General features: G+C 35.6%; 1 protein-coding gene across 15 annotated transcripts in view; it reads right to left on the minus strand.

The window, feature by feature from the left end:
- Nucleotides 1–22958, minus strand: part of SCN3A (sodium voltage-gated channel alpha subunit 3) — a 116726-nt gene that overhangs the window by 70096 nt on the left and 23672 nt on the right. For 11 of the 15 annotated variants that reach the window (XM_045367176.2, XM_005573349.4, XM_015432313.3 and 8 more), the window contains 7 exons: nt 17011–17324; nt 10660–10778; nt 8977–9066; nt 4378–4506; nt 3608–3699; nt 2555–2827; nt 2315–2378 (listed from right to left, as the gene is read on the minus strand). In XM_045367176.2, the coding sequence (XP_045223111.2) occupies nt 2315–2378; nt 2555–2827; nt 3608–3699; nt 4378–4506; nt 8977–9066; nt 10660–10778; nt 17011–17274 (1031 nt within the window). In that variant the 5' untranslated portion in view covers nt 17275–17324. Of the gene's footprint in view, nt 1–2314; nt 2379–2554; nt 2828–3607; nt 3700–3791; nt 3884–4377; nt 4507–8976; nt 9067–10659; nt 10779–17010; nt 17325–22958 lie in introns of all 15 variants that reach the window. The other 4 variants (XM_005573350.4, XM_005573348.4, XM_074009369.1 and 1 more) reach the window with 2 other exon arrangements.

Raw genomic sequence — 22958 nt, forward strand, 5'->3', positions numbered from 1 at the left:
TGTATATTAGATATGTGCTTTGCAAATATTGTCTCCCAGTTGGTGGTTTGTCTTTTCATTCTCTTAAGAATGTCTTTGTAGAACAGAGGCTTTTACTTTTAATAAAATACAAATCATTTATTTCTTTAATGGAATGTGCCACTTAAATACAAAATGATTTTGTATTTAAAACTCATCACCAATGGCCAGGAGCAGTGGCTCATGCCTATAATCCCAGCACTTCGGGAGGCCGAGGCAGGTGAATCATTTGAGATCAGGCTCCCACTGATTCTACATTATGGTGAGTTGTAGAATTATTTCATTATATATTACAATATACTAATAATAGAAATAAAGTACACAATAAATGTAACATGCTTGAATCACCCTGAAATCATTCCCCACCACCACCCTTGGTCCGTGGAAAAATTGTCTTCCACAAAATAGTCCCTGGTGCCAAAAAGGCTGGGGACTGCTGATGTGAATTACTTAAGCCATAATAGGTATTCATTAAAGGGAATAGATTATTATGGTTTAATAGGAATAAAGTATGCATTAACCAAATTTATCCAAAATTTTATCTGGGCTTTTATGTTAATCATCATCATCATCATAAATAATAGTCAATAGGCAATAAATTCTTTTTTTTTTTTAGAGAGAGAGTGTGTTATTTTGTTTTTATTTATTAAAAAAAATTTTTTTTGAGACAGGGTCTCACTTTGTCATCCAAGCTGGAGTGCAGTGGTGCCATCTCAGCTCACTGCTACCTCCATCTTTCATGTTTAAGAGATTATTTTGCCTCATCCTCCAAAGTAGCTGAGATTACAGGTGTGCACCACCACACCCAGCTAATTTTTGTGTTTTGTAGGAGAGACAGGTTTTTGCCATGTTGGCCAGGCTGGTCTAGATCTCCTGGCCTCAAGTAATCCCCCTGCCTCTGCCTCGCAAAGTGCTGGGATTACAGGTGTGAGCCACCGCTCCCGGCCGTTTTTCAGAGACAGCCTGTCACCTAGGCTGGAGTGCAGTGGCGTGATCATAGCTCATAGTGGCTTGGAATTCCTGGGCTCAAGCAATCCTCCTACTTTAGCCCCCTGAGAAGTTAGGACTACACGTGTGCATGACAATGCCTGGCTAGGTTTTCCTTTTCTTCTTCTTTTCTTTCTTTCTTTCTTTCTTTTTTTTTTTTTTTTTGTAGAGGTAGGGTCTTGCTTTGTTGCTTAGGCTGGTACATACAATAAATTCTTACAATTGGCTATGTGCTAGTTCAAATACTTTATGTGTATTGCATAATAATCATCACAACTGTTAAAGGGACAGAATATTACTCTCTCCATTTTATCAATGAGTAACTAAGGTACAGAGTGCTTAGGGCACTTTTCCAAGGTCAAAGAGCTTACAAATGGTGGAGTTAGGATTTGAACCCAGGTATACATGAACTGTAGAACCTATGCTCTTACCCACTACATTCACATAATAAAGGTTAGTAAAACTGCCAAGAAAAAAATATTCCCCAAAGCTCTATTTATATGACTTGTATATATTTTCATTAACTCTCTTAGATTTTTATGGCTACACCAGTTTCCATTTTTAAAGGATGACTCAAAATATATTTAAGTTCCATGTCCTAAGAGTCACTTAGTATTGCTATCTCTCGGCTCTTAAAAAATTCCCTATTTTGATTTAAAATTAACTTACAATACTCTTAGGAAAATATTTAAGGGGTAGAGACTAACAGCATGACTAAGATATTACAACATCTCTTATTGTAAAATGTGGCCTAAAATAACTATTCATTATGTCTACTCAAACTTGGACATGCCTTTGGCACACATGCACCCTTGGCTTCTTCGTATACAGAAATTTATGCTCTTTCAAGAATACTAAATATTTCAAAGCACTTCCCCAAGTGTGCTTGCACCCTGAAGACCACATTATAGTCTGGATCTTTTCCAGTCACAACAAAACTCATCCCATTGATACATATGTACACCAATAAAAAGGGACCCATCTTGTGTTCCTTCCTGTGTTTCGTAACAGCTCTGATGGATGCACAGCAAAGACAGACTCTGGGCCTTCACACATTGGAGCATCAGTTTAAGAGCATCTTAACTGTGAAATTCTGGGGAAAAGTCTTCACAAAGGGGCGACTTTTAATGGCTGTGAGTTTGGACCAGTGGCAATCCAGTAAGGCAGACAAGGCACTTCCTAGGTGGGCAGCACCACTCTTTATCATATACATGGTAAGGCTACACATATAACCATGTAGATGTTTTCCTACTTACTTTTTTTTTTCGCAAACAGTTCTGTATCTTAAAAACTATATTACGTTTCTTACCCTGCATCTGAGCCATTTCCACAGAGTAAAGGGTCTTTTTGTCCATCCAAAACATAAAAGTGACCTGTTAACACAAAACCAAAAACATTTTATTTCATATTAATCCTATTCACATTAGGAATACATCAGAGTTTGACTATCTCAGACTAAAGGTGGCTGTACACCCACAGTCTCAACTATTTATAGTTGAAAACTCATTCAGCAACACTAAGGTTAATATAATGTGGCAATACTTCTTACTGTCATCTCCAATGTAATCCTTCCAGTTAAATGTGCTCATTGTTACATTAACAAATGTTCTATTTGAATCCATTGTGCCATTAAAGTAGGAAGTGGTGTTGGTTTCAAAAGCAGAATCGCTTGGGGGCCACTGCAAACATTTATTCCTCAGGTTGCCCATGAACAGCTGCAGCCCAATGAGAGCAAACACGCTCAGACAGAACACAGTCAGGATCATGACGTCAGAAAGCTTCTTCACCGACTGGATCAGGGCCCCCACAATGGTCTTTAAACCTGAAGAGAGAGAACTACAGGTCACCTGAGGAAGAGTGCCAGAAGCCATGATTTCTCAATAGTCACACGCATTCTCTTTCCCCCATAAATGGTTGCTTGACTATTTAGACACCGAAGCTGTATGGATAGCCTGATGATTTGGGAAATAGATGAACAGCAGATTTTATGCATGAACAGTGTGCTTGCTGGAAATTCAATATGAAGGTTTAAATATCTAGTCAGGAAGTTTTGTTTGTGTGGTTTTACATGCTCAACAAACGTACAAAAAAACTTGGAGTTATTTTTCATTTCAGATTTTGTGTTTCATGAAGCTATTTTCCACCAATCCATTCTTTACTCTAGCTTCCAAGCAGTAGTAATTTAGAGGAGAAAAGAATTTTAAGATAACGTAAGTCTCATGCCATATGCATGCTCTTCAATAATAATCTTTTCTCCTTTGTAAAAGGAGATCCATTTTTGAACTACATCTGCAGTGAATGGTAAAATCCAAATCAGTTAGTAAAGCCATGGTAGTGAAAAAGAGAGAGAGAGAGCAAGAGGCCAAAATTAGCATTTTTTGAAGACATCTCATGCAATTTTCTGTTAAACTCAAAGGCTGACTTTATAAATAAGATGTAATTTATAAAATTTTAGGAGCTAAACTGACATCAAAACATCAATTGGCATTATTGAATGAGATGAACCATAATAATAAGCAACAAGGCTAATGCTATAAATCATTATAAATTGATTTCAAACTTAATAATTAAAGTCAGCCTCGGTGTTTAACCTAGCTCTCACCTGGAATGACTGAAATTGTTTTCAATGCTCGGAGAACTCTGAATGTTCTCAACGCTGAGACATTGCCCAGGTCCACAAACTCTGTCACATATCTGTAATAGGGGAGTTCACACACAAACACAATAACACACAAGAAAAGTTGGAGATATAAGGGGCCTACTACCTTACACCAGCTTCTTCTTACCTGGAATTACAGAAATAGTTTTCAGAGCTCTCAAGACTCTGAAAGTTCGAAGGGCTGAAACATTGCCTAGGCTTACAAATTCTGTTACATACCTGCAGAATTAAATCAGAGTTACTGATAGTTTTGGCAAATTTTATACTAAATAAGGACTTAATGCTGGGTTTGGAACATAGAGCCCTGTGAGTTTAACAAATGGAGTTGTTACAGGCCTCAGGGTGCCATATGCTGAAAGTTGCTTTTAAGAAACAAAATTGTGTTGCTTTATTTCAATGTAATTTTCACTAATATGAACACATTTGTTTGCAAAACTAATCAAAGTACAGTTGTTGCTATTAAATTGTAGTCAATGAATAACTTCATTTTTATGAAGAGAAAGACTATATGACATGAAGATAATCCTATTTATTGATCATTTGCTGGATATATTTACATTGCAATATGTATTCTAATATGTATTCTTAAAATACAAATCCATATAATTAACTTGACTAACAAGAAAGCTCTACATTTAATATATAACACAACCTTGTTTGTGCTATGACTATTTTCATTCCTTTGCATTTATCAAATTTTCAAAATTACTCACGCCATCACAATGACACTGAAATCCAGCCAGTTCCATGGATCACGAAGAAACGTAAAATCTTCTAAGCAAAACCCTCTTGCCAAGATTTTTATAAGTGACTCAAAGGTATAGATTCCAGTGAATGTGTACCTAGAAAAAACATCCAAGCCAAAATTAATAATTTTGTTTGAACTGTTAAATGTTTTCAATCATAGCAAATCCTATCCTTTCATGGTTTTTCAATTCATTAATATATTGTTCCTTACTTCTATTTATCAAATAATCTATTCATTTAATTAGACTTACAAGTCTGAGCAAAGAGTTAAACTGAAGAGAAAATATATTCTCTAAGAATCTAATTGCGTTTAACTATTTGGGTTTTAGAATAATAGTTTCAAGTATCTTATGGATAATCATCGAGTTTCACCTTCTAGTGCAGCAGTGTCTGATAGAAATGTAATGCAAGTCACAAATGTAATATTCAAATTCCTAGTAGCAAGTGAAAAGATGAGAAGAAGTAAGTAAACTTATTTTTTATACTGCATTTTATTTAAACCAATATATCTAAAATATGAAAATTCAACAATTAAGATTAGCCAAATTTCAAGGTACCATAGCCACATGTGGTTAGTGCCTTCCTCATTGGACAGTACAACTTTAGAGGCAACATAGCTTGGATTTAGTTACTTAAATAATAAAATATTTTATTTAAATTTCTTAATGAGTAGACTCATTTTGAGGGCTATTTTACATGTCTACTATAGAAAATATACTTCTTTTTTTAATTTGTAAGAATCATGCAGAGTTATAAACTGCCCCCCATTTATCTCTCTCCTTCCCTTCCTCCCTCCCACCCTGTGTGTGTGTGTGTGTGTGTGTGCACGCGCATGAGTGTGTTGTATAGATACATGTATGTGTGTATGTGTATATATTATCACAAGAAATGTTTCGGTTCACCAGTATTCTATATGTGTGTGTTTGCGCAAATACCAAAATATACGGATAAACAAAATTCTTAAATCTAACCTTGCATCAGCTACTATCTCTATGCAATTGGGCTAAATCATTCAAACCTTGCTGAAATTCAATTTTCAGCCTCCAAAATGGTGGAAGACTTTTCTATTTGCTGTTTAATGTCATGTATTTCTGGCCCTCTTTTCTTTGAGTCTTGACAATATAAGTTATTGCTGTTTTCTATTTTTTCCCAAAAATAGTTGAGAGTACTTGTTTTTCAACATTGTGTTCTTTAAAAGCACAATTTAAGTTTATTTTTCACAGCACTTCACCCAAGCCACAAAGATTTGATTTACTCATATTAAATTCATTAGAGTTTCCAGCCTACCAGTATTTTATATATGAAAAACATTAGGGTCATTATTTTTGAAATGTTTTCTGTACAAATTTCTTTCATATGAAGGAACAAAGATATCAAGGATAATTTATGCAGATATCTCCAAGTCTAGTTTTCTTAAGTACATTCCCTTCCTTTTCTCCCCCAAAACTCAATTGATCTCATAAGTAATAATTGCTATCTTTACTTATTATGAAGTAGCTGACTATTAGGAAGAGATATATTTTACAATAGCAAGCTTATGTTTGCTGTGTTGTAGTTTGGATCATTGTGTAACACACATAATCACCATGATATTTCTGTTTGTAGAGATAGCTGGCCTTTTAAAGACCTAGAAACACTGCATATGTATATTCTGTTTATTATATTAGTGGTTAGTACCCTGTGGTTTATGCTGAGGCAATTCTTTGTTATCTATAGAGTTACTAGGAATAAGATTAAAGTCCCTACTTTTGTTCTTGATTTTGGAAAATTAAGAAAATATGTGGGTACATTTGGAATGTATGGGAAGTGTTCATGGCTGTCTATGGAAAAGAGTGCTAGAGCCTACTGAGACAGAGTTCTACAAAGAATACGTATTCAAAAATGCTTATTAGTAACTAGGTTGCACAGGTAAGTGGGAGTCAGGGGACCTTTATCTTTCTTGGCTAAGCCCACACTAGGTTCATAGTCAAGCCTTCAATTCTGCCTATGTCACAGGTTTTTGTTGCTGTAACTTTGGTGTCTTAGAACCTTGAAATTTGGCTAATTTTAATTGTTGAATTTTCATATTTTAGATATATTGATTTAAATAAAATTCAGTATAAATGAAATTAAATAAAATGCAGTCTATAGAAGTGCCTTGTCTTACATAACACTCCCCTCACTATATAATATGGTTCTCAAGTCATTTTGTGTACGCCATATCTTTGTACAGGGACTGTGTCAATTATCAGTGACTTCAGTTTTCATCTCAGAACTAAGTTATCTTCTTTTTCACTGAACCCAGGGTTTGGGGTAGTAACCACTACTACTTTGCTGTTTTCCTGCTGGCTTGCTTTCAAGTACTGAAGATAATTGATCAGAAAACCTGTGCAAAGTTTTCCAGCTGAATGATGCAAATCAAAAACTTTCTAAAGCTAAGACTGCCTTCATAATGGGTATAATCATCTCTAAGTTATTACTGTTTCTTTAGAAAGAGATGTCTATATATTCAATTGCCTTTTTTTTTTTTTTTGAAACACAGTCTCACTCTGTCATCCAGGCTGGAGTGCAGTGGTGCCATCTTGGCTCACTGCAACCTCCACCTCCTGGGTTCAAGTGATTCTCCTGTCTCAGCCTCCTGAGTAACTGGGACTACAGGTGTGTGCCACCACGTCTGGCTCATTTTTTTGTATTTTGAGTAGAGATGGGGTTTCACCATGTTGTCCAGGCTGGTCACAAACTCCAACTACCTTCTTCAACTATCCTTTAATAATGTTATACAAATAAATGAAATTGATACATGTTTAAATGCTTCAATAATTTCTGCTGTGAAAACCACCTACAGAATAGTCTTACATAGGACTGTCCATTTTGTTAATTCCAAAATCATGTATAGCAAATGAGAGTTCTAAGTTAAATGGTCTTCCTCAATATAAGGGCTGGATTCTCTATTACAATAATTCTGAGGGAGCATTTTCAAGCTACTTGTTTTTAAAAAATAGCATGTTAAATTACTGATAAATAATGGTTTAGAGTGGTACAGTAAATCCTCAGAGAAATCTATAAAAACAGAACGAGGCCGGGCGCGGTGGCTCAAGCCTGTAATCCCAGCACTTTGGGAGGCCGAGACGGGCGGATCACGAGGTCAGGAGATCGAGACCATCCTACTCGGGAGGCTGAGGCAGGAGAATGGCGTGAACCCGGGAGGCAGAGCTTGCAGTGAGCTGAGATCCGGCCACTGCACTCCAGCCTGGGCGGCAGAGCGAGACTCCATCTCAAAAAAAAAAAAAAAAAAAAAAAAACAGAACTAAAAGCGGCAGTATTTGTTACACTATTTTGTCTCTGTACATTGCTTTTAAAAATATGACAATAAAAAGAACATATTATATTTTTACTTAACCAGTCAGATACCTGAATATTGTATTATACTATATATAAATAGCCTATATAATCCAACCACTTTGTTTCACTAGAAAGTATGTTTCTTTGATGCAAATAACCTCATCTGTGACTGAAAAATAAGAAAATGAAATAATGTTACGATGCAGAAATTGTATTAGTTCATGCACAATTTTTCCCAGCATACTGATGTTTTGAAACAATGAAGGGCATTTTTTTCTCACACTTAAATGGAAAATCCCTTGCAATAATAATAATAAAAAGATCTTGATACTAATACAGAAAATCCACAGAATCATTTTCTTTTAGTGTAGCAAGGGCCTGGTTTAACATCCTGAACAATTAATGTGCTTAGAACTTTCTCCATGTATGAAAATACAGAAAGAAGCATTTTATTTTGATGAAATCATACAAATATCCCCAGTCTCTATTTCAAGGGAGAAAGGATGAGGCTCAGGATCTGAGACCGCAAAGAACTCAATGGCTCTGATTTTAGGTACAAACATCAGATGAGACTCAACTGGGCAAGTGTCTTTTTATTGGGATTATTATTGTTTCTATGTTGTATTCTAGTTACAAAGTTCCATAAGTTTTAGTCTCCCCCAATCATGTTTCCCTAAGCCCTGTTATTTTATGAGCACAGTTTTATGGAAGACATTTTCTTTCTTTTACAAACACATCTAAGCTGTTTCAGCACACATGTTGTGTATAAATAACTTACATATCTAAATATAGTTTAGACATCTTAGATGTATAATTAAGACATCTACTTAATTTAGAGCTAAAAACCTAAATCTATTCTACTCTATTCGAATATAACAATAATAACTACATACTAGAATAAAATAATTTAATTTATCAAATTACTCAAATGATCATAGTATTTTATCTCAAATGATTAACAATGATTGAGACTTAATTTTAGGCTAGATGATTGATTTAGTTTACCAGAAAGTGTATACTAATTTATAACCTCTCTTTAACAGATATTGTCATGAGTTTGTTGGAAAAATACTTACCTCAAAGAAGAATAACTCCCCCAAAGAACTTCCCTTATCTTCTTTCATATTATGAAAATAACTTTTTCTTAGACAGAAATGGAAACCATAAGTCAGACTATACCCACAAGGAGACTGCTAGAGAATTTGAGTGTGCATTTCTCATTCCAATAAGTTATTCCTACTTACTCTACATTCTTTGTCCAGTCAGGAGGGTTACTCAAGGTCATAAATACGCAGTTGGTCAAAATAGTGCACATGATAAGCATGCTGAATAAAGTAGATTATAGTTAAGGAATAAATGTTAGTAGGTTACCATGGCCATTTATAAATGATCCAAAACACACAAAAAAGTTTATCGATGCAAAAACTGTGAAATTAATATTACTTATTTGTTTTAAAACAATTATAAAATAATAAGACACTTCAAAGCCTGTGATATGTCCTTGGTGCACTCTCTTTTTCATTTTATATAACATACTCGCAAAACTAAATTTAATAGAAAAATGATCTCTGTTTGAAGTAAATGCAAATTATTTTGCATTCCAATCAGTTGTGTGAAATTGCCCTGGAAGAATAACTCATCATCCCTTAGTGAGTTTATAGTATGCCATAAGTGTAAAAGATGTACTTCAGATACATTCATCACCATTGACTTATAAAACGTTAACGAATGCAATGTAAAAATTGTGAGAATGTAGAACCCAGTATAATCAAAGATTACATTGATTGAGAATTCTACCATAAATAGTAGGTGTGTAGTGATGTAACTTACTCCTTTACGGTTTATAGCACAAAAGAGGGAGATCCAATTTTGCCCTGATAAGGTAATGTTATTTTCTAGCTTTTTGTTTATACTTTAGATTGTGGGGGAACCCAGCAGAGCACCTGGCTATACTCCTGTGTCTAGTTCACATTATACCTAAACAGACAGCACTATTCTGATGCCCTTCTGAGAATTAGCTGTAGTACGTTCTCTTGGTTTCTAAGTCCCGACTTCCCTGTAAGAAAGTTTATGATTATTTTGAGATAAATCTTTTATTTTAGAATATAAATACTTTCCAACATCAAGCCATAGAATGAGAGAATTCATACCTCAAAAGGTTATCCGTCTCATTTGCCCTGTCTCTAGGTGAATCAGTCTTTAAGTTTATATAGAAGCCTGCTTTGAATCTGCCTGTACAAAATGCCCATTCTTGAACACTGCCTCAGAAAATCACCATTCTATTTTATCATCACTTGAGAATTTTCTTGAAATCCACACCTATTCTGCCCTTTTACATATACTTTTTGACTAACATTGTAAATAGTTTTAAGTTCGACTTTTTGATATATATTCTCAACCAGGTACATGAGCACATAGTATGAGTTTAATAAATATTTACTGAAAAAAAAGAAGGGAATAAGATGGAAGGGAAAAAGGAAGAATGAAGGAAGGGGAGAAGGAAGGAAGGACTGAAAGAAGGATAAATCCAGGTGCTGAAGATATAGAAACAATGAAGGCATAAAGTTTGAACACTTTGTAATACAAATAGTAGTACTAACCATAATCTAATCTTTAGCAATGGTTATACATGATCTCATTGAAGCTGATAAAGGTGTAAGGAGATTTGCTCTTTTTCCTACTATATAATATATTTCATTTACACATTCACTGTCATGGTTGGTTACACATTTTCTTCTGTAATGCTGTAGTCATTCTATAATACTCTTGTTATAAATAGTGGAAAACCAGTGCAAACAAATGAATTAAACTAACAATGTTACCATTAATCTCAAAGAAATTTTACAAATACTCAAAAATATAAATGCCATTTTCTTTAAAATCAACTATTAGAAATAGCATTTAGGCAATTCACATTAAAAGGATATGAATGTACCAAAATCTTGATAGCAATTTTCCTAACAGGGTTTAGTGGAGTTAAAATATACAAGGCAGAGGTGGCACTGAATCGGAAAATTGCCTTTCCTTTATTCATTACTATAAAAGTCTGAAAAAGAAAATACGAGAAAGAAATTACTAAATTAGACATGGACTTATTTAAAGAGCTTACATACATGAAGAACTTTTTACAAAATAGAATTTGTTTGTTCAAACTTGTTTGTTTAAACCAGTTGATATATCATAACTACAAACATGTTAGATGTTTAAATTAACATATAGTTACAAATAAGGATACTATTTACTATTATCTAATCTGTCTCTAAGATTCCAACTTGCTGATACTAACTGACAATTCTACACAAATTTTTTTACGGAATTGTAATGTAGCTTTACAGATTCCAATTCTATTTAAAGCTTACCATCTGTCTTCAGCTTTGGTAAGTTTTCAGATTACTCTGTACACATTGCTACTAAAATAATCTTTTATAAATATTTTAATTACATCAAATCTTTTAACTTCAAAGTTTATGATGGCTTCTGATTGTCCCTGTAGATTTAAAATGTTCAAACAGGTTGAATAACCTGGTTTTGCTGACTATAGATGTGTGAGAAGTGATCAACTTCTCAGCTAATACTGAGGAGGGAAGGATGCATTGAAATTTAGTCTGAAACGCACCATTTCAAAGGGCATTCCACAATTAAAATTCTATGATCTGAGAGCTACAATCATCCACTTAGCACTAGCTGTGCTACAAGTGATTACCTACCATGTTCCTATAGAATCATCTTTTACTTTTTTCCACTAGAGTCATCTTTGCTATGGCCAATTCAATTCAGTTGTCAACCTCACTCACAACCAATGAAACTCTCCCTATGGCTCTGAATATGAATGTCATAGACTCCTAGAAGAAGGTGGCAACTAAAAGGTCATTTAATGCAAACTCCCTTCATTTCAGGTAAATGTCTCCATAACACACCTTACAATATACTTCCACCTACAACGGCCCCCTATTATGTCAGAGGTTCTTAATCCTGCCTGAATTTTAGGCTGTCCTGTAGAGATTTTAAAATTGCCAATTGAATGAAAATTTCTGAGAGATGGGCGCAGACTTGGGTATTTTAAAAAATTTCCTGGCCGGGCGCGGTGGCTCAAGCCTGTAATCCCAGCACTTTGGGAGGCCGAGACGGGCGGATCACGAGGTCAGGAGATCGAGACCATCCTGGCGAACACAGTGAAACCCCGTCTCTACTAAAAATACAAAAACTTAGCCGGGCGACGTGGCAGGCGCCTGTAGTCCCAGCTACTCGGGAGGCTGAGGCAGGAGAATGGCGTGAACCCGGGAGGCGGAGCTTGCAGTGAGCTGAGATCCGGCCACTGCACTCCAGCCTGGGTGACAGAGCGAGACTCTGTCTCAAAAAAAAAAAAAAAAAAAAAAAAAAAAAAAAAAAAAAAAAAAAAAAAATACAAAAAAATAGCCGGGCGAGGTGGCGGGCGCCTGTAGTCCCAGCTACTCAGGAGGCTGAGGCAGGAGAATGGCGCAAACCCGGGAGGCGGAGCTTGCAGTGAGCTGAGATCCGGCCACTGCACCACTCCAGCCTGGGCGACAGAGCGAGACTCCGTCTCAAAAAAAAAAAAAAAAAAAAAAAAAAAAAAAAAAAAATTTCCTGAGGCGATTCTAACATGCAATCAAGGTTGAAAATCCCTTCTCTCTGGGAATTTTCTCAGCTATCTATCACCTCCTTAATCATGTCTTTCCAAATAAATCACACTACCTCCTGATCACTGCCTAGTTGTTTCTCTTTACCAGTAAGTCTTAGTATATTAATTTGCAGTCTTTTACATGTTGCTTGTAATTATACTCAAGTAGCAATTTACACATACTGTTCATTCCAGTGAGAACTAGGTTAGAAATTGTTATAAACCATTGAGCATAAAGAGCTTGTAATCTACTTTTTCTCCATTTTTTCACAGTATTTAATAGCCTGGTTTGCAAATAAACACTTGTTTTAATAAAATGTGGGTTTACCTTAAAGGTACTATTTACCTTTAAGACCTCTATTCTGTATATCCATTTACTTAATAATATGTTTCTGTCCTTTAACGAGGAGCTATATGCCATACATTTATGTTCACTGACAACGTGCTTTGTTTAAATAGGTAGACAAAAATATTTATATTGTCAGTATAAAGGGGAGGGAAAACAATTTCTCTGTTCATTGCTCTTTTGTATTTAAGACCATGGTGCCAACCATTACTTAACTAACCATTTTCCAGAAACTGAACAGTTTTTCTGTTCATTATCCCTTTGTATTTAAGACCATTGAGCCAACCATTATTTAACTAACCATTTTTTTTTTTCCAGAAACTATACAGTTTCTCTGTTCATTGCCCTTTTGTATTTAAGACCATAGAGCCAACCATTACTTAACTAACAATATTCCAGAAAATGCACTCTACAAATGTGAATAGTTTTATGAAGCGGGCAAGCAAACTATTCTTTACCAGCAGCAGGATTGTGTGTAAGGGACAGTGGACCTTGGAAAGACTGTTGCTGAAACACAGAAGCATTAAAGGGTTGCCTTGGAGTCACAAGATTAGATTATTTAATATTACAAGTTGAACAGTCAAGATCCATTTAGGCTTTCAACAACAGCAGTAACTTGAAAAAGCTCACCATAATTTAAGGTGCAGGCACTCATGCTCTTTTGAAACAATTTCCCTGAAAAAGCAATTTCTGCTTGCAACATTAGGAGAGGGTTTCATTTTGAACTATCTCCAAAAACAGAGTGAACAGCCATAAATTATCCCTTTAAACATGGAACCCTTTGCTCCTCCTGCAAGATTAGCCTTTGTAGTACTAGCGGAATTAAAGCTGACATGCTAAGAGCATCTTCGTTGAATGTATAAGTTCTAAAACACAGCAGGCCTTAAGACTACAATTCCAGTTTATTTCTCGGGAACAATACCTGACACAAAGAGAACCCTGAGTTCTGAGAAATGCAGAGTAAAATACTAACGTCCTGTATAGTGAAAGAATTGCAAGAAAAAGTTTGAAATGATGGGGCTCTGATGTTATGAAGAGATATACCTAAACTGAAAATTACTTGAGAAAATGACAGATGAATAGGGGAGGGATAAATTGTAGCAATTCTAAAGGTATGTTTCCAAGTGATGATAAGTAATGATGTGACTTAAAAAATTAATACTTCTTATTGCTACTGACATCATACTGATCATCATTGCTACAGCTGGAAGTATGTTAAACCAGCTATTTTGTACTCTGGAATGTTACTTGTTGCTTTTTCCCAGGTAAACGCATATCTTGTAAGTTTACTAAAAGTTTTACTACTTTGTGGCAAGAATAAGATTTACATCTCAATGATTAGGACCACATCAATCAGATAACTCAAAAACTGATGCAACCAATTTTTTAATATTCTCTTTTATTTTATTATATTAATAAGCATAGTATATCATTTCACTTAGTGGTTAAGAGCTCTGGCTCTGGAGACGAATACCTGGGCTCAGATCCTGGATTCACCACTTAAGGAGTGTGGTCTTGGGCAAGTTACTTCACCTCTCTGTGCTTCACTTCCTCATTTACAAACTGAAGCTAACAATAGGACCTGCCTCACTGGTTCACTAAATAGTAAATGAGTTAAAGCACTCAGCAGTGTTTGACACAGTATGAGCACAAGAAAGGTTAGTTATGATTATCACTGTCACTGTTATTAATAGTACCCTGGTCAAATTCAGTACCATTAAAATACATTGTGATGTTACTCATTTAATTAAATTAGGTATTCAAAATGCATCACTAATTAATGGTGGCAAAGAGTTACATAATGCTTTAAAGTTTTTAAATGCCTTTTACCTGTATTTTTCCATACACAGCTTCATAACATATTTTTAAATTCTAAAACCTCTTCTATTAGCTTCTTCTATTACTCCTTCTATGCTAAGAATGACAAATTACTTCCTTGTTTAATAGCACCTCAATCTTCATCTTTATGGATACTTCATAAACGAAAGCAGTGCAGCCAACAGTAAAGACTGTCTAGATGTCTCGCAAGATGGTTCACAGCCACACTGAATAAATGAGGGTCTAAGTCTGGCTCTCAGCTACGGAGGCAATAAAATTGACTTTGTCAACAACAGAGGACAATTCTGTTTTTTAGTGGCAGACTCACATTAACCAAACTTGAAAACCTGGTATATAAAATAAGAATGCCAACCTATTTATTTATTTATTTAGACAGGACCTTGATCTGTCACCCAGGCTACAGTGCAGTGGTACAATCATAGCTCACTGCAGCCTCGAACTCCTGACCTCAAGCAATCCTCCTGCCTTGGCCTCTCAAAGCCCTAGGATTACAGGTGTGGGCCATCATGCCTGGCCTCCAATCTATTTATTTACAATGAGATACATTACTTTCATATGGACTGAGATAATTGTAGGGATGTAGCCAGCACGTTCTTTTCTTCAAGCAGATTTAGGGGAAAACAAATTGGAATCAGAAGGTTTCTTGCTGAGTGTGGAACCCAAGACAGCTGACCTAATCGAATGATGTGGAATGTTTAAGAGCATGTGTTAGGTAGTTCAGTGTAGCCCCTGCACAATGAGGTGGCCTGGCCTTTGGGAAGAAAATGCTTTCAGTGCTGCTACTAAAGTTCTGTCTCCCTTGGAAAATACTAACGCTTGCCTCTATTGTTCTCCTTTCGTTTCCCCCTTAATCCTACCAGGCTGATTGATTCACTTTTTTAAGGACACTTCCTTTCTTTAAGTAGCAAATATTTTTAATCATAGCAGAGTGAATCATGCCTCCTCTCTTAAAGATATCTTTACAAATATATCCTTCAGAGCAACAGTTTTCACTGGATAATATTTTTTTTCCAATTTCTTGCGGGCGGTGGGGTGGTGACTTATTGTAATAATCATAACTAAATTTCAAATTTTTCTTTATCAATTCTATAGTAAATTGTTGAAATAAGTTATTTTTAGAAGTACATGAATGTGTTAAATGTCGCCTTTTATGAAACTAGCTATAAAAAGGGTAAAAGAAGAATCTGTTTAACTATTTACATGTACTTTTATGGCTTTAAATAAAACATTAAAGCTTGCTATTCAAAGTATGGCCATGTAACAGCCTGATGGTTGGTAAGAAATTCAGGATCTCTGGCCCTGCTCCAGACCTATGGATTCAGAATCTGCAAATTAAAAGATCTTGAGGTAATCTGTATGGATGTGCAAGTTTGAGAAGTACTTACTTAGAACAACAGGACTAATTCCATGTCTGAATGGTTGTCATTTCCTTTAGCCATCACTGATTTTATAAAGTTAAATTATAAACTTTCAAAAGGATGTGCTTTGACTAATAAAGGTGTTCAATATCTTCCATAATCTATGTCATCAACTCATGGTGATATTAATTTATCTTTAGTTTCTACATTGAACTAGTTTTATGCTTATAAGTGTAAAATATAAATCGTGGTTATAAAATGCCTTAATATCCAATTAGAAAGAATGGAGTGTACCACCTATTTTTTATATTTTCTATAAGATACCACCCAGCTAGTTTAACTATAGAAACCAACTAATTCTGATACAGTTATGCATTTATTTTAGCATTAGGAAAGCACAGTCATAACTATTAATTTAAACCATGTATAGATGGAGAAAATTTGAAAGTTCTTTTTTTTAGTCTTCCAATTTTGACATTTTTTTCTTCAGGGTGATGTTTTAACAGTATAGGTGATCCAGAATCTAGCATGCCACAAACTATATAAGGTTAAGAGAAGATCCTAATCATATTCTAGGTGACTGGGGAGAAAAAGGAATCTCTGAGTGAACATGCTTCTTCACGTATTATCTGCCTATAGGAGGGTGCTAAGCAGAAGATTATTTATTGTCCTCTGGAAAACAAATTATTGTGAAGGTACATCAAGTCAATCATGAACTAAAAAATAATTAAGTACAACATACGCTCATAATTCTTTTCTGCATCGGTATTGTTCTGTAGACTATCCTGTGCTTGAACATATCAGCCATAACAGATATTTCACCTTGCTGATATCAATTTTAATTTTGACTATCTGAATTACTGTGAAATTATAGAAATCATTCATCTATTCATATTTCCTCACTGTAACCAACTCTTGACTTCGTTTCTTATAAATGTTTGTTTTATTATATTGTACTAAAAATAAGTGACAGTGAAGAGTGTTATAAAATCTTTAACAGGAGAAAAATTATGATGCTGTATATAAGGCCCAGAAAAGTATATTACAGTTAAGAGTTTAATTAAAGATTTATTGAAAGTCTAAAACCAATACTCACTTTCTTATTGATATAGTAGGGGTCCAGATCCTCCAGGGGCTCTGACACCATCTCTGGAGGAATGTCTCCATAAATAAATGGAAGGTTCTTTCCAGCTTCCAAGTCACTATTTGGCTTTGGTTTGTTCTCATCATCATTATCTTGTTCCTTTTTGGGTTTCTTGGCTTTCTCTTCTGCAGCACGTTTTTCGATAGCAGCAAGAGATTCTCTAGTAAAAAGGCGGAAGCTTTCAGGTCCCGGGGGTACCAACAGTGCCTGTGCCATCTTTTCATCCTGCACATTTAATTACGTGTAGCTTCTTGCATATGAATTGCCTGCAATAAAAGAAAAATTGCCCGAGAGTTAGGAAAGCAAGCAATTGGGTATAAGAAAATCAACTAAAATGTCATTTTTTAGTAATTGTTAAAGCTATAAACATTAAGTCATGCTTTTAGCACCACACTACACATTTGAACTTGGAAACTTTGTCATTCAACCTAATTCTCAATAAGCCAAGTTTATAAATCTATCAAAAGTCTGTACTTAATGTTAATTAGTTTGATTTAGCCATTCTACAATGTATAGTATATATAATACATATAAACATTATATTTTATCTCAAGTATATATAATTTTGTCCATTTTTTAAGAGCATTAAAAAATTCTGTTTTGACACCTTTCCACCAAAATATAGTATACTTTCAGCAAAAGAGTAATGCCAGTAAAGTTTGTCAATAAAATTGTCAATTAATTATTCTGCATAATACCCCCCACCTTTTCATAACTTTGTAGCTCCCCAAATAAAGAAGTACTGGTAACAATGCAATTATTGTGATACATCCCTGACTCATACAAATGAGGATAGAAAACGAAGTTTTGCCAAACCCAACCACTGTTCTCATTGTTACCATCATTGACAACTGCTGCTCCAGAAAAGATCTGATCACCAACCAGCAGGGACATGGAAGCCACTACCTCCAGAAAAATCTATCTATCTTTAGCATTTCCTTTCTTTTATTAAGCCAGACTCTGTTTCCTTCTGAAACAATGGAGAATATGTTTACTTCTTATTTCAATCTGCTGCCCTTCAATTATTCCAAGACAATTTTAACATTTTCCCTGAATCTTCCATTTAGTATAGTGGTTAAAAGCATGGACTCAGGTGCTAGACTCTGTCTGTTCTAAACCCTGGCTCTGTCGCTTATGAGCTGTGTGATCGTGGACAAAGTAATGCCTTATTGCTTGACTTCATCTATAAAATGAGGATAGTAGGGAAGCCAATCTCCCGGGTTATCATAAGGAATAAATGAGTTAATTATGTTGTGTCTAGAATAGTTTTTGGAATTAGTAAGCACTACATTACTGTAAATTGTCATAATTAAATTATCTTCAGTTTCCCTAGCCATTTTCCCCTTTTAGGGTTTCAAGCATCCTCATAATTCAAACCACTCTTTAAACAGTTCTTGCTGTACTGGAACCACAACTATGACCACGGAATTAAAGGAATGAACTGAGAAGTGCAGCGTATAGGGGCACACTCACACATGCCGATCACTTGGCTGAGAAAGAAGGGAAGGCCGACCGATGGAGCGGCCCTGCTCAATTTCTCAGGGAAAGGAACAAAAATCTATTTGTAGGATACATAATAGAACTATCAAAACCACAAGAAATCAGCTACATAAATTTTGAAACATGAGTTATTTTATTTTGCATTATGCCAAAAACCACATTTAAAAACTAAAGATATAGAAACAATGACAATACCAAATAAAATAAGTACATCAGTCATCTTATAAAAGAACCTACCACTATGACACCAAAGTCATGATCAAAGTTATCTGTGACATTTTCCCCATTCCTACCATACCCCTCTGTCCCTACATTTATTCTAGGTTACATAGTATTTTATCCCTAAATGGCCCTCTAATTCTTGGCAGCTCACTACATGTACTTGAGCTTACAATCAGATGCTCTGGATCTTTTAGTAACATAAGAAAAACAATATGGGTTATTTTGTGTGTGTGTGTGTGTGTGTGTGTGTGTGTGTGTTTAGTTTATATCTTAATTACTAGTTCCTTGATCTGTTCCAATGACAAAAAAACGTGTTTTTATAAAATTACTTATTATTTTATACTATCATGATTTTTTTGAGACAGTGTCTCACTGTGTCACTCAGGCTGGAGTGCAGTGGCACAATCACGGCTCACTGCAGCCTTGATCTCCCGGGCTTAGGTGATCCTCCTACCTCAGCCTCCTGAGTAGCTAGGACTACAGGTGCCCTCCACCATGCCTGGATCATTTTTTGTATCTTTTGTAGAGATGAGGTTTCAGTCGCCATTTTCCCCAGGCTGATCTCAAACTCTTGGGCTCAAGCCATCCGCCCACCTCGGCCTCCCGAAGTGCTAGGATTACAGGGGTGAGCCAATGTGCCGGGCCCAAAAAGTGTTTTTAATGTACGATATGTCTTTTTCTTTGAAATAACATTGTCATTATATTTTTTTGATATAATATAATGATATAACATTGTCATTATATATTTTTGCTACTATGAAAGTATATTCTAAATAAATTATAAAATAAAATATCAGGCCTGTCAAAAGTTATGTCATTTTTCCCCATTAATTTTGAACAGAACTTCTGTTTTTTTGTTTTTTTTTTTTTTTTTGAGGCGGAGTCTCGCTCTGTGGCCCAGGCTGGAGTACAGTGGCCGGATCTCAGCTCACTGCAAGCTCCGCCTCCCAGGTTCACGCCATTCTCCTGCCTCAGCCTCCCAAGTAGCTGGGACTACAGGCGCCCGCCACCTCGCACAGCTAGTTTTTTTTTTTTTGTATTTTTTAGTAGAGACGGGGTTTCGCCGTGTTAGCCAGGATGGTCTCGATCTCCTGACCTCGTGATCCACCCATCTCGGCCTCCCAAAGTGCTGGGATTACAGGCATGAGCCACCGCGCCCGGCCCAGAACTTCTGTTTTATAGTTGGGCAGCACACTTTTTGTTTTCTCCATCAAGTGGTATAGTACACGAATTGAAAGATTTGAGAAAAATTCGATTTCACTCAAAAGTCAGTTGATCATTTATTTTGTGTTTTCTAAATTTACGAGGGGCAGCACAAAATAAAACTAACATTTTTAGACATCTTATGTCAATTTTGACGGCCACATAATCAATCCAACTCTAAGCTGTGTGGAATAATCACAGCTTTGATGCTTTGGAGTGCAGAAAGAGTTTGAGCATTTTCTGCAAGCCTTAAGTACCCAAAGATGTGTAAACCATCTGTCTGATATCACCTGCCATGAATTGAATGGCTATGGTTCTTCCCAAGTGCTGAATGAAAATGAAACAGCATGACAAACATGTCTTAAGGAAATTCTATGAAACATGGTCGCTTTCTTAGAGGAGAAAAACAAAACAAAACAAAAAGGTTGATTTGAGGATTTGGTTTTCAACTAATTTTGATGTCTTTATTGACAATGAATGGAAAACACACTGCAGTTGGAATGGGAGAGCTGAGTTAGTACTGAGTCTGCCGCTAATGGTATGCCTGTATCATCTAACCTGTCTCAGCCTCAGTATCATTGAGGCACCTCAACACAGAGATGGCTGCCCTTTTCCAGATGGGAATAGCTAATTGATATTAATACATACATTTTACTTAATTGGAGTCGTCTCTTGGTTGGTTTTTGTTTTAGAAATAAAATTAGGTTTAAAATATCTAATGTGGAAATCACTGAATAACTTTCACAAATTATTCTGATTTATCTGAGATGATATGGAACAAGGTGCCATCACAAAATCATGAAAAATTTTTTTAAAATAAGTAGTCTTTTACCTTCTTATTTACTTATCAAAGGCTGAAATAAAGAATTTGAGTCTTGATCAAAAGAAAGTAAAAATGTCTCGTTGAAATTCCCATACCGTTGTCTCTAAGTCCTCGGAAGACAGGCTAGTTCCAGACTCAGCTTTTCCCCTACAAGGGAATTAGGGTTTGCCCAATATTTGGGTAGGCTGAGAAATTAAAGAATTTAGTGAGTTAGAGTTTCTCATGACTTCACTGACAATTTTGCGGTTAAGAAACCCCTCATAGTTCTTTGGCAGTTCTCTTTTACTTTTTTTGTTCTCCTTTTTTGTTCTCTGTGAGCTTATTATACAGAGTTCTTACATAATTTTACATTCATATTAGAGCAGACTTTAAAAATTAATTCTTACTGATGCCTTGGTGTGGAATATATATATTATTAATGATTATATGCACATTATAATTTATTAAAATACATAAAATTTAATATATCAAATTTTCTCCAGAGCTATCTTTGCAAGGACAAAAAAGATATGAAAAAAACTTAGGAGATGATCTCTTTAACTAAAAACCAAAAAGCCTGTGGGTGAATGTGTGCGAATAAAGCAAATACATCCCTTTGTTAACCAGTAAAAAGATTACGGTTCAGTATATCCTATATGAGGAATAAACTGCAGAATTCCAAATCTGGAAGGGATCTCAAAATCATTTATTTGGAAAATATTTATGGAGGGATTCTATGAATCAGTACTCTGCTTGAACCAGGAACCCATGGTCACTTCCTCGGGGCTGACAGTCCAATGTGGGAGGCAGATTTTTATACAAATAATTATAATACAGTTATATACAGCTGGTGATTGTCTGAGGTTCATAAAAAGTATCAATTTGTTCTTCCCAGGGAAGGGAGAAAGAGGTAAGATTTGGGGAAATTTCCCTGAGGAAGTGATATTGGAGTAGGTTTTGCAGGCTAGTTGGAATTCAACTGGGGGCTTATGGTGGTGGTGGTTGGAAAGGGGTTGGTAGGAAGACACATTAATAGAGACACATTAGTAGAGACACACGGAGCAGGCCTGGGTGGGGGCGGCATGTGTGCAGATGCAGAGACAAGAAAGAGCGCGGGGAGTTTGGGAGCAACGACATGAAATTCATTATGGGTGGACATCACCCTGCACGGAAGGGAGTGGTATGACATAAAACTCGAAAGTTAGGCAGGATAGACCACTGAGGACCCTGTACTACACATGAAAGTATGCCATGGATAGGGAGTGTTATGATCAACGTGAAGACTGGAAAGATGGTGGCAGTATGAAGGGTGGACAGGCAGGGAGTGACCCTAGAGCAGTCGTTTTCAAATGTTGTGGCTTCAGGATTTCTTTCTACTCTTAAAATTATCCGTGAACCCAAAGAGCTTTTGTTATGGGAAGTCTTAGCTATCCATACTTACCATATTGAAAATTAAAATGAAAAAATGCAAAAATTCTTTTAAACTAATAACAAACACTTGTATGTTTATACAGACAACAGATGGTTAATGAAAACAACTGTATTATTCAAAACAGAAAAAAATTTAATGAGGATGAATTTGTTTCACATTTAGTCAAATATGTTTATGTCACTTAAGAGAATACATTTAGATTTTCATGAATGCTTCTGTGTTCAGTCTGATGGAATATGTTGTTTTATTGAAATATAAGAAGAAAATTTTCACATATTTGTGTGGCTGGAAAAGGGAGTGCTTTAATTGCCTTTCCAGGTAACTGTGAATATCCTTCTTTAATATCACACCAAAACTCTACAAATGGTAGCTTATTAAATTAGTTGTGTGAAACCAAAAGTCATATCAATGAACTTTTGATCTATCTTGTCCTTTGAATAGGTCTTTTAAGTAATCATGCATGATTTTGTGTCATCATGCATGGATTATTTGGAAAATGGCACGTTGTTATGAACGTCTTCCAAATTTAGGCAAATTTTCTTATATAATATCCAAAAATCACATTTGTTGCTATCACCACTAATGTCATGAGAAAAGTTGTAATGTATGGGTAGGCTGTCAAGCTCCCAGTGGCAGGTAAAAGTTTTCCCCAAGTCCAATTTCCTCTTGAAAGCTCCAGTTTTAACATTGACAACAAATGCTGTTATTTGCTTTTCCTGAAGTGACAGGCCTTCCCTTTGT

Source organism: Macaca fascicularis, chromosome 12 (genome assembly GCF_037993035.2).
Source record: "Macaca fascicularis isolate 582-1 chromosome 12, T2T-MFA8v1.1".
Lineage (NCBI taxonomy): Eukaryota > Metazoa > Chordata > Mammalia > Primates > Cercopithecidae > Macaca > Macaca fascicularis.